We start from the raw sequence: 12,299 nt of genomic DNA on the forward strand, positions 1-12,299 counted from the left end.
TAAGTGGGAAATCGGTGAATCTGGGGGTGTTTCCCGGTTCGTTCTCTGGGCTCGTCCCTCACGGGAGGCGCCGGGAGCGGGACTCGAACCCGCGGCTGCTGCACCGGGCGGGGCCCCGCCTGTCCGCCAGGGGGCGCCCGCCGTGCCTTCCCGCCCAGCACAAGGCCCGGAAGAGGCGGGGCGGGCCCGGCCGGGCCGTGAGGGGACCCAGGGCCGTGAGGGACCCCCGGGCCGGGCCACACACGCACCATGGAGTCGTGGCAGCTCCGCTTCGACACTCTGGAGGCTCTGCGCCTCTCCAGCAAGGGCCAGCTGAGCTACTGCCGCCACTGGCAGGAGGATGAGGTGAGGGCTTGAAACATCCCCGGGGCGCGCGGTCAGGGAGCGGGGCTGACCCGAGGGGGTTCAGGCGTCCTGAAGAGTAGGGGAGCTCGGGAAAAGTGTGGGGAGAACACCGTGAGAAAGGGGGTTAGTGGGGTGCTGAGGTGCGGTGATAAAGCGCCTGGTGGCGGTGCAGGTGTGCTCGCGGTGTGTTAAAGTTTTATTGCTGTCTCGGTGTGCTTCGCGCTCACGGGGTTTGTTTTCTCTCCAGGCTGCCTTGGAAGGGTGTGTGGCTCCCGTTGAACTCTCCCCGTACTGCGGCTGGGTCCTGGACAGCATCAGTGGGCAGGCAGCCCCAGAAATCACACCCTCCGGGACTTCCACGCCCAAACAATCCACGCCTCTCTCCAAACGGGCATCCGCGGACGGGGTCCCGCCTGGCAGCCACCGGAGCTCTTCACCACCCTCCTCCGCGGAGCCAAGTGAGACCAAGGTACCTCTCTGAGTGCAATCCATATGCTTATGGAGCAGCTGTGAGAAAAAACGTGCTGACTTGCTGCCGTAAATTGATTAAGGCTGGTTTGTGCTCCGTTTTATAAGGGAAAGATGCTTAGTTTTAACTTCTTTTAGCATTAAGAGAGAGTTTGAAGGCTCCTCCTGAAGAATGATTCAGAGTATAAACCCGTCTCGACTTCTTCCAGTGTAACATTTTTCCTGGGTGTTAGGACAACGTGGAGGGTTTGTCTAGGCTTTCCAGGTGAATGTCCTGATTGGCCTTTGTGAATGTCCTGGAGTCTCTTGGTATCTCTGCTTCCAGTCTCAGTGATTGGAAAAGTAATCATCCCAGCCTCATAAACATGCTGGAGGATACTCAAAATGGTGTGGCTGCACTACTGGGATACATAACTGCTCTAAAAATCATGCATTCCTTGACCCTTTTGTCTGTTTCTCAACAAATAATAGTTGTGGGGACTTGATTTATCTGTTTTCTCTGTGAGTTGTTGATCCTGTGCTTGGTCACTGACTTTGCTTTCACTGTGACCACGCAGGGAAATGATCATCTCAGTCCCCTGGGAGTGGATCAGGAAGTCTCTCCGGCAGTTCTCTCATCCAAAGTTGCAAAAGTCGAAGGCTGCATTCGGATGTATGAGGAGATACACAGGTTGAAAGCAAAGGTAAGTCAAGAAAGGCTGAGGGGGTGTGTGAGAATCCCAGCAGAGCTCCATTGCCAGGTGTATCAGTGCAGTAAGTTATCCTAAATGTTGGCCCACTGAGGGCAATTTAGTTTGGATTTTCCTGTGTTCAAATTCTGCAATTCTGGCCCCTCTGTAATGCAGGAGAGGCTGAGGCACAGGCAGGAGGAGCAGGAGCAGATGGTGAGGGCAGCCTATGCCCAGGCCAGCGAGCAGCTGAAGCGCTTCGATGAACTGCGGGAGCTGAAGCGGCATCAGGAGTTCCAAGAGTTGCAAGAAGTAATGGAGAAGAGGTGAGATTGGCTTGGCATCCTTGAAATAGTCTAGCATTTAATCAAAGTGAGGATTAGTTCTTGTGCCTGACAGTTCTGTGCTGGTCCCCTGTAGATGAAAATTTCACCTGCTGCTTGTCTTGCATTAACTGTCCTGTTACAGGTTGTCAGAGTAGATCTCTGGTTACCACTGAGGTTTCAGTGGTTAGAAAACGACAGTATTTGTGACAGTTAGAGTTCCTTTAGCTTATTTTAAGAGTAAATTGTTGTGTGTTTGTTCATATTTTCTCTGGTGCATATCTTGAATACAGTTTTTCTTTCTTCACTTGTCTCGTAGCTCAAAGGAAGCTCAGGGGCAGCAAGAGAAGCTGAAGGAAGAACACCGACACAGAGCAAAGGTCTGAGGCTTTTAAGCACTCTCTTTCATGCAAGACCATGACCACTGGGGCTGGGAACTGGAAAGACCAATCGATTTATCTGTATTTCCATGGCACCCTGGTGGGAGGATGGATTTCCTGGTGCTGACCTGGGCACCTGCTGCGGTGTGGAAATGCAGTAAAAGCATTTGTGTTGTAGGAGCAGGGAGACCCTGCAAGGCTGGAGTCAGGAAACCAGGAAAGAGCTGTAAAGCTGGGGTTCCTGAAATGTTTTGTGACCCTTGTGTCTCTTTCTCCCCAGATACTGAACCTCAAACTGCGTGAGGCGGAGCAGCAGAGGCAGCGCCAGGAAGAGCTGGAGCGGTTGCGCAAGGAAGAGGGGCAGGAAAGATTGCGCCGCCTTTACTCCATCCAGGAGGAGCTGCTGCAGCTCAACCAGCAGATTGATCCCAACTACAGGCACAAAGACTTGCCCAGAATCGACCTGTCTGCCTACAGCAATCGTGGCAACCAGATCTGTGGGCTGGTGTCAGGGCTCATCCGCTCCACGAGTGAGGTACAGGCTCTGCAGTCGTGCTTGACTTCGGTTGTTCCTTCGTAAACTTTCCTGCAGTTGTCTTCAAAAGCAGCTTGTCAGGAGGCCGTTGAATAAGATGTCACAGCAGTGTTTTTAGATTCACCCTATAAAGCATCTAATTTCAAAGGGGAGTTCTTTTCTGTGGCACTTCAGCTGTTCTCTTGAAAGTGGCTTATAAAAATGCATGAGGACTTCTGCAGGAGAAAGAGTCAATTAAATGACTCTAAAGTCTTGGTGCTGTAACGTTCCTTTTTGAGACAATGAAATGTTCAGTATTTAACAATTCATGAACCATCTTATGATTCTCCTGTACTCAAAAACCTTTTGCAGTAACTGGGTTTCCTTGACGTTTTTTCTCTCTGGGGTGGGATACAAACCTTAACAAATAAAACACTAATAAGGCCAATCCTTTGTTCCAGTTTGTCATAGCTGGCTTTCTGCAGAGGAAACTGTCAAGGCTTTTCACTGGAGTTCACTTGCATTTGTCCAAGTGTGTTAATAATTCTTGTTGTCCAAGACCTTAAGAGATCTCGTCACGGACTGACATTATTTACAAATATTCTGACCAACATTTTGTACCAATAAAGGAGATGGGCATGAAATGTGTAGTTGGCTCCCAGGTTATGTGAAGGCTGATGCTTCAAGGGCTCCTTGCTCTTGCAGTTGTTCCACAGACAGTGGTTAATGCTGTGTTCCCTCCTCTGGTTTTGCCAGAGAGGTTTCCCTACCCAAGCAGACGTGGCCAGCACTGAGCGAGCCCTGCAGGAGATGCGGGGGTTGATCTCCAGCATGCAGCAGGAAATCACTGCAGCCCTGGAAGAAAAAAGGAGGAAAGATGAAGAGGAAGAGAGACAAAAGCAGAAGGAATTAGAGAAGAAAGAGCAGATGAAGAGTCAGACTCCTGCCCCTGCGCAGCAGTCGGGGGGAAAGCAGCAGAAGGAAGGTTGGTGGGGCTTCTTTTTAATCTTTATTTCTTTGCCTCCTTTCCCTCTTTTCAGTCTTTTCCCATTGGGTTAAATAAGTGCTTTGAAATGTTTGTGTTGTGGAAACACACCTTCCCATAGCCTTTACTTTTAGCCCAACTGTCAGAGTGGGTGTAGGACTGCTGGCAGAAAACTCTTGAAACTGAACTGCTGCAGCATAAAATGACTGTGTTAGCTGGAGCAAAACCTCTTCTTTCTGGACAGTGTAGCATGTACTGGAAAATGTCTTCTTGTGAGTGTAGATGGCTCATGCATGATTGACAGAACATACAAGGCCAGGCCAATGAAATGACTCTTCTGGACAGTAAGTGAAGTCCAGGTATCCTAAGCTACTGAGCTGGAGAACTCCTCTATGGTTTGCAAACTTTTAGTTCATTTATGAGCATAACTTTCTAAAATAGGGGAAAAAAAAGCACTCATGCAGCTTTGCTCCTTGCATTATTCTAAAACAAGTTTTCTCACTAGAGGTTTAGGTCTTTCTTAGTCATTGTCTTTTTTGATTTTTTTTTTTTTAATTGCAGGACTTCAAGTTAAAACAGAGGAAAGTATCATGCAGTGGTACCAGCAGCTTCAAGATGCTGCTGAGCAGTGCGTTGCTAATTTCAGTGAAATTGGAAACTGCAAAAGCAACACTGAGGTAGGAACAAATTATTAATACTGTCAAAGAGAGATTATTTTAGTTTCAAGGGGAAAGAGGGTAGGACAGCTTTCATTTTAAAAAGAAAAAGTCTAATGTAGCAGCCTCTGTTACCAGTCTGCTCATCCAAACTATCCTAGTAATGTACTTGTCTGGAAAGGATTTTAAAGTTGTTTGTTCGTTCTGCAGGTGAAGAAGATAAAAACAAACCTGCAGAAAGCTGCTACAATCCCTGTGAGCCAGATCTCCAGCATATCAGGTCAGGAGAACGCCGAGAGCTCAATCCCACTGGAATTCCTTTTACCGTAAAGATTTTAGCAGGACACAGCATAGCCGGTGTTCCTGTAATCATCCCTGCAGCAGAGAGCTGGCCTGTGTGCAGTGCCAGTCTGTGCAGCAGCATTTACCTGTGTTTTGGAGGTCTCTTGCTTCCCTCAGAGTCATCTTGCTCCAGCAGGGTTAAGTTTGGTTAGTCAGGTGGAACAGAGGTGCTGTTGGAGATGCCTTTCAGGATGTGGGTCTGGTGTTTGGGAACTCGACGTGGTCTGAGTAAGACTCATCTGCTGTTTCCTAACCTTCTGTCTCCATCCCTTCCTTCTGGATCTGCAGGCTCTAAGCTGAGAGAGGTGTTTGACAAGATCAATAACCTGCTGTCTGGGAAGGCTGTTCAGACCGAAGGGCAGGCGGTGTCGGTGGCTCAGCATCCACAGGGGCTGGAGTTCGTTTATTACAAACTGGCAGAGAAATTTGTGGTGAGGAGATCTCTTGGTGGGGGTGGCCCAGGCAGGCAGTGCTCTGGGAGATGCTTTTAGACACTGAACTCTGTCAGCTGTGAAGAACAAAATCACTAGGTGTTTAGTTTGTGTGTAGTAAAAAAATGAAAGAACTCAGTTTCTCCCCCATCCCTTATTTTATCTCTTCTAGGAGAAAAAACTTCTCAGTTTCAGGCTTATATATTCTTATTTATTTTCATATTTTCATTAGCTTATATATTCTTATATATAGTCTTATATATTCTGAACTAGGTAGGTGCAGTGTTAGTGGAAAGCAGTTTGATAGTTAATTTATGATCCATCACAAAGCTGTATACAGGCTCAAACCCTTGGGTCTTGACAGAATTTTGGGGACAAAAAAACATTAAGGCTCGAGACAAACTTCAGTCCGTGCTGTGTTCTGCACCTCCCAAGAAATGAAGTGTCATAGTTTAAAGGAAGTTAGCAGTATTTTTCTCTTGTCTTTATTTCCTAAATTTGGGCTGTTTGAAGCTTTTATCCCTGCAGGGAAAATATATGCAAAAATCAGCCCATGGAGTAAAACTGTGGCTGAGTTGTTAACATTTGAGAAATGATTGTTTGGAGGGAGGATATCTGTGCAGGCTGCACTTTGGGCCTGTGTTTGCTAAGCCCTTTTTTCTCTCCTGAGCCAGAGTTTATTGTCATCCCTCTGTGGGAGCTCAGGACGTGGGGCTTCATCAGCTTTTCTATCCTTGGCTTCATAGCCATGGAAACATCGGGATCCTTTAGCAGAGATGAATTACAAAACCGAAAGGAATTTTTTTTTGCCTGAGAAATGACTTGAAAGGGTAGGGACTGACTTTCCCTTTTCCCCCCCTCCAGAAACACGGAGAAGGAGAAGTGTCTTTTCACAGGGATTCAGCCTTCCCGATTGCTGTGGTGCTCTCGGGAATCTGGGAATTGCACCCTCGAGTCGGAGACATCTTTTTAGCTCATCTGCACAAGAAGTGCCCATATGCTGTGCCATTTTACCCTGCCAGGAAAGAGGGGACTTCCATGGAGGAGTATCAGAGGTAAATTTATCCCTGGCCTTTGCAGTAATTCCTGGGTGGTTTTAGAGAATCCCTGCTCTCCGTGCAGTTGACTTGAAGGAAGCTGACAGCTGCAGGCACTCCAGTGAGTGTGTTTTGCTGTACTAATATTGGAATGTCTTCTCATACTTTAGGGTGCTTGGCTATGAAGTTCACGATTCTAAGGTGGAAGAACAAGATCATTTTCTCAAAAGGATGTCAGGAATGATTCGTCTCTACGCTGCCATCATTCAGCTCCGGTGGCCTTATGGAAACAAGCAGGGGGTATGTGGGTGGCATTATAATTAGAAGCCTGTTCCTATCCCAGGAGTCCATGAAAATGTTTTGTAGTGAAGGTGTGCTGAACTTGAACCAGCTCAGGATGTGTTTGAAGGGAGGTGGTCAAAATGAACAAAGCAATGCCAAGTTATTCGTTGACTTTAACTTCCTTTCTTTGTATTTTCACACCGATCAAATTTTACGTCAGGCTATTGTAAAATAACTTTATAAAGAAAAAAGTAAACCAGGAAACTGCCTGTGTTTGATAATAGTGTTTTGCAAGAGGCAGAGCAAGTGTTGAGTAGCTTCTTTGTTGCTTTATAGGCACATCCTCATGGTCTGAGCTATGGGTGGCGTTGGCTTGCACAGATGCTGAATCTGGAGCCTCTGGCAGATGTGACAGCTATGCTGCTCTTGGATTTTCTGGAGGTTAGTGGTGTGGATTACTACTGGTAGTTAAAAAGAGATCTAAATTGGTGGCATTTTAGGGATTGCTGAGGTGAGATTCAATATTTCCATGTTCTTGCAAAAAGAGCTTTGGAGCTGAATGATTTAAAAACTGGTGGTTTTATACACACAACTTTTCTTGTTGTATTTGATTCCATTTAGGGTTGCTGATATTTTAGAAAGAGTTGCATGGTCCTGTAAGAATCAGTTCTGCTAAGCACCTGGCATCAGTTTGCTCGTTGTAATGAGGTCCTGTGGCCCTTCCAGCCAAATTAGTTCATAAAACAGGATGGGTTTTTCAGGCTGAAAAGGTCAGAGCCTGATGGATGTTAATCTTATATCCTTCAATATAGACTGCTAAATAAGAGCCAGAATTAAAGGTAATTGTGGTAGCAGTAACTGCACTTAGAAGATTTGCTTGTTTGATTGTAGGTCTATTTCTTTACATGTCAGGATAAAATATGAAGTGGTTGACATGGAAGAGCTTCCTTGCAGTTCTGAAACCCAATTCTGTGAGCTGCTCTCTGTTCCTCTCTGCCCCCTAGGTTTGTGGCAGCGCTCTGGTGAAGCAGTACGGCATTCAGTTCTGGAAAACCATGTTCTTCATCCAGAAATCCTATATCCCAAGGTATGACAGCTGGGGTTAGGAATGTCAGGGCTTGCTCATTTAAATGACTCACCCATCTTTTCCAATCTCTGCCATCCACGCCCACACCCACCTGTGAATCAAACCCATCTTTCCCAGGGGATTCCAAACGTGCTGTTTGTTGTTTGTGCAGAATTGAAGCCGTGACCAGCGCTGGCCAGATGGGCTGTTTGTCACGTCTGAAGAGCTTTGTGCAGGTAAAGCAGTTTGGGGTTGGGTTCCTTTGTTTGTTTAGTTAGCAGATGTTTTGGTTTGGGGTTTTTATTTCCCTGCACTGGGCATGTGCATCGTTTGGATAGCAGGGCAGGCACTGCTTGCAGCACAGCTGATAGTCCAGCCCTGTCACTGTGATCTGAGCCATCCTTTGTAACCTTTAAATTGCTGAATTACCTTAATGATAGTCGTGATGTCAAACATCTTGCTACTTTCTTACCTCCCATCTGATTTTTCTCAGTGAAAATGTATTTTGGTTGTAAAGCAGGTTCAGTGAGAGGAGATGTACAGGTTGAGGAGGATTGTGCTGAGTCATTTCTGTCACAGCTCTCTTGCTTTTAGCAGTTGTCCTGATTAGATAGACAAGGAAGTGATTCTTTGAACCTCTCTCTGTAGTGTTTGTTCAGCACTGTGTTCTGCATATTTTTTACATAAAGCTTGCAGAACTGTAAAATACTTGATTGTTTAAATTGCTTTGTGAATGTTGGCTTAGATTATGATATTAAAGCATGACAGCTTTGGAGTTGGTACTTCCATCTCAAAATTAATTCTGGTAGATTTTATTAGCAGTGCTTTCAATGTGTGCAGTAAGAACCATCAAAATTCCTGAGAAGAGATGCCAAATTAAGATACACATTTATCCTTTATTATTTGCCTTTCTCCACTAGAAATGTCTACAGGAGAAGGAAATTCCACTCCCAAAGGGCATTCTGACACCTTCCTTTTGGAGAACGTAAATGGGTCTGTCTTTGCTGTCCCCTGGATGTCAGTGCTCTCAGACCTGGCTTCCTGTTCACACCCAAAGGCAAAATGTATTTTGGGCACAGAATCCTGGAATGGTTTGGTTTGGAAGGGACATTAAAGCTCATCTTCTTTCACCCCCCTGCATGAGAGGAAGATATTTTATCAACCTCTTAATTTTTAATTCTTGAGGATTTATGTTGTTGAAGATTGTTTTGCTGTAGACTTTCTATGCATTAGATTTTTATAAGTTCTTGTATAATAAATTATTGGCAATGAAAGACTTCTCCTTCATATGTTTAAACACGTGGAAGATGCTTTAAATACAGTGTCCTGATGGCTCCTGGACTTAAAAATTGCACAGTGCTGTTCTGTTCGTGGAAGTGAAAATACCTCACAGCTCTGTGAACTCTGGCAATATACTGTTTCGAGTTAAAAATGTTATTTTTACCAGATTGGGGGTTGTTTTTCCTAGAGGCACTGCAGTTTGAAGCTGTAGAAAACGGAGTTGAGGCCATAATGAGAAGCTGAATGTGATTTTTGTATAGCTCTTGAAATTTCTGATAGAAGGTTGTAATACGTCCTTTGGAATTCAGGCCTTTAAAACTGTAACCTTGGCTTTAAAATGGACTGATAATAAGTTAAATTTGTATTTGGTTCATGAATTTTGTAAACTTGACTCTTGAATTCTTAAGATGATCGTTACCTGTGATTGTTCTGGGAAACTGGAAATACCCTTCTGGTGTCCTTTTTTCCAGATAACAGAAGCAATGCAACTTTTTTTAATGTACTTGAAAATGTAAAGGGTTTTTTAATACTGAGTGGGGATGTTTTAATTATACATTGCATATCCACGATCATGGTGGGGACTCACTTTGCCAAGACATTAATTGGTCCTGTCTGTCAGAAACAATTGTCTGCCTGTGCCAAACCCAAGGAGGGATTTGATGATTTATATATGAAATACAACACTTTTCTTCTTTTCTGCTGACAGCTACTCGGGGTTTTTATCATTTGTGGCACTAATAAAAGTATATATTTTTCTAAACAAACATGGTATCCTTTTCCTGCCTCTGGATGCTCTTTACTTGTTTCAGGAATACTGACAAGAACTTCTAATTGAATAATGTGTGTGCTCCCAAAGAATCAATATTTATTTTTAGATGTAGCTTAGAGTTGCATCTGCTGCTTGAGCTGAACGTTTGCCTTGTTTTTGTCATTTTAGCAGGTTTGGATGTTGGCCAGCTGCTGTAATGAAGATGCAGTGCAAATGAGGTCATGTGTGTATATTCAGGGTATTTTTTCCATGCATATTTATATCAAATATGACAAAGGGGAGCATCTCAGATGTGGAGATGCTGTGCCTTGGGGCCGAGATGCATCAAAGTTGCTGTGAGTCAGACTCCTGCTTGGAGACAGGAGTTCCCATGGATGCAGTGGGATGTCAGCACGAGTGCCTGTGCTTCTCCAGTGAAGTGCTTCACTCCAAGAAAGTGTTATTAACTCACCCAGCCATCAAACCCACTCACCACTTCCAGCCTCGATAACGTTCTTGCTGCCTCGCCAGCCCTCTCAGCTCGAATTATTTAATTATTTTCGGGCAGAACTTTGACGTGTCTATTTTAAACATCAATTTAATGCTAAAGGCTCATTTTCCATTGAATTTATGCATCAGGTTTTCAGAAATAGCTTTCCCTTGACAAGCCTTTTGCTGCTGTGTCCTTGCCAGGCTGCTGGGTGACACTGCACGCTGCTTCAAGCAGCCACCATTAAAAAGATGGTTTTATCTATAGATCTGTAGATAGATAGAAATATAGAAAAATATATTTTTAAAGCTAACAAGTTACATATAAATAATGTAAAATAAAGAGGCTGCTGCTGTTTTAGTCTGTGCCGGTGGTGCACAGGTGACCTGCCTCCATCACTGGGGTGCAGAGCCTCGAAATCTCTGAGCCCCAAACCGCCCCTGGCTGCGGAGAAGGGGGCGGGGACTGCTCCGCCGCCACCCTGCGGGGGCATTTGAACCGATTCCCGGTGTTATTGTGTATTTTTGCGGTGCCCGAGGCGGGTCCTTGCAGGGGACCGAGAGGGACGCACGCCCTCGGCACCCGGCCCGCCGCTCGGCTCTGTCCGGAGCTGATCGGCCCTTTCCGGCTCTGATCGGCTCTTCCCGGAGCGCTTTCTTCGGCTCTCTGCGAACACCTCGTGTTTTCCCGGAACCCCTCGGCTCCCTCCGCTTTTCCCCGCCAGGGCGCGGCCTCGCCCCGCCCCGTTCCCGACTCTTTCCGAAGTCCTTCGGCTCTTTCCGCCGGCCGGGCAGGGCCGCTCTGCGGCGCTGACGTCACCTCCGGCCGCGCTATAAAAGGGCAGGCGCGGGCGGCGCGCGCGGTCCGTGGCGGAGGGCGCGGAGCTGACGGGAGGTTCCTGCGCACCCCCCGAGCCGGTGAGGGCTGAGGGCAGGGGCGGGCGGGGGCAGCGAGCGCAGCCCGCTCGGGCTCACCGAGCCCCGCACGCACCGCCCGGCACACACAGGTGTACGGGCGCGGCGGGCGAGGCTGAGGCCGCTCTCGGCCGCGGCTGCTGCCGGGCGGTGTTTTATGGCAGAGCCGGGCCGGGGCTCTGCCCGAGGGGGAGCGGAGCGCGGGGAAGGGCGGGGGTGGGCAGGGATTCCTTGGCTTCCAGGGAACCCTTTCCTTTCCAGGGAGCGGCCGCAGCCGCCCTGGGCAGCGCGACCCGCGGCTGGAATCCCATTCAGCGCCCCGGGCAGGGCTAAAGAGGCGGAAAATGCCGTCCCCGGCCGTGGCTCGCAGCCCCCGCCGCGCCCCCCGCGGGCACAGCCCAGCCTGCCCCGGGCAGCGAGCCCCGGGGATGGAGCCCCCGGCCCGGGAACCCTTGCACTGCAATGGCTTCCTGGGCAGCCCAGCCCTGTCCAAGGTCAGGGGATGGGCGAGGAGGAGGGAAGAGCGATGGAAGGGCCGGGGATGGTGCAGAGCCCGTTCCGCGGGGACCGGAGGGGTCTCCGGGCGGGGACAGAGCCGGGGGTGGCTCGGCAGAACCCCCCCAACCTCTGTTCCTTCCATAGATGTGTCACTGTGATATACAGGGCAAGGTCTACGGCTTCCTTCGTGAAAGAATCAGGACTTGTCCCTGCCCTGATAAATTATTTTTTAATATAATTTAAAATAAATCCAAATCAATTCTTTCTCATTTTGTTGCCCGTGTACACCCTGCCTGCTCATAACGATACAAATCTACATTGCTGGGTCATAAATATATGCCAATAGGGCAGTCGTTTGTCCTGCTATTGAAGGAAAAACAAGCATTTATCACTGTATATTTTTTCAGCGGGCTCACAGTGGCTGCTCAGGATTTTTTATATCATAAACCAGCTTCGTGCTCCAGTGGAAAATGTTCGTGACTCTTGAGCAGTCTTTCATACATATTTAAATAGGTTTTGAAGAGCAGTTGTCTGGAGATGGCAAATGAACACATCAGGGAAGGGGAAAAAAAAAAAGAATAAAGAAAAAACCAACCCCAAAAAAGCCAGCTCAGCCTGAAATGGTTCTGTATCTTTCTGGAAAACAAATAATCCATTTTCTTTTGGCATTTTGTCTCCAGTGAAGTGCCAGAAGATTCCGATGACTGTGTTCGCTGAAAGGCCTTGGTCAGGGATTCGGATTTGTTCAAAACAAATATTAAATCCCACTGTGGGATTTTTATGCATTTTAATGTAGCTTGTAATGAGTTCTTCCATGAAATCTTAATTTTTTTTTTATTTATAGATTGTGCAGAGAAAGTAAGGAACAAAA

General features: G+C 47.1%; 2 protein-coding genes across 6 annotated transcripts in view; both read left to right on the forward strand.

Moving 5' to 3' along the window:
* Positions 1-178: 178 nt before the first annotated feature.
* GLE1 (GLE1 RNA export mediator) lies at positions 179-9,542 on the forward strand. The gene is made up of 16 exons (XM_050320097.1): positions 179-345; positions 593-814; positions 1,371-1,496; positions 1,659-1,807; positions 2,124-2,184; positions 2,465-2,719; positions 3,455-3,683; positions 4,245-4,360; positions 4,550-4,619; positions 4,970-5,112; positions 5,977-6,167; positions 6,320-6,449; positions 6,768-6,872; positions 7,436-7,518; positions 7,670-7,733; positions 8,418-9,542. The coding sequence occupies exons 1-16, from the start codon at positions 250-252 to the stop codon at positions 8,484-8,486; spliced, it is 2,109 nt and encodes a 702-aa protein (XP_050176054.1). The 5' UTR covers positions 179-249; the 3' UTR covers positions 8,487-9,542.
* A 1,258-nt stretch (positions 9,543-10,800) lies between these two features.
* Positions 10,801-12,299, forward strand: part of SPTAN1 (spectrin alpha, non-erythrocytic 1) — a 46,884-nt gene continuing 45,385 nt past the window's right edge. For all 5 annotated transcript variants that reach the window (XM_050320259.1, XM_050320255.1, XM_050320256.1 and 2 more), the window contains exon 1: positions 10,801-10,933. The gene's annotated coding sequence lies outside the window, so the exon portion shown is untranslated. The remainder of the gene's footprint in view (positions 10,934-12,299) is intronic.

Source organism: Myiozetetes cayanensis, unplaced genomic scaffold (genome assembly GCF_022539395.1).
Source record: "Myiozetetes cayanensis isolate MyiCay16 unplaced genomic scaffold, myiCay2020 scf23, whole genome shotgun sequence".
In the NCBI taxonomy this organism is placed as follows: Eukaryota; Metazoa; Chordata; class Aves; order Passeriformes; family Tyrannidae; genus Myiozetetes; species Myiozetetes cayanensis.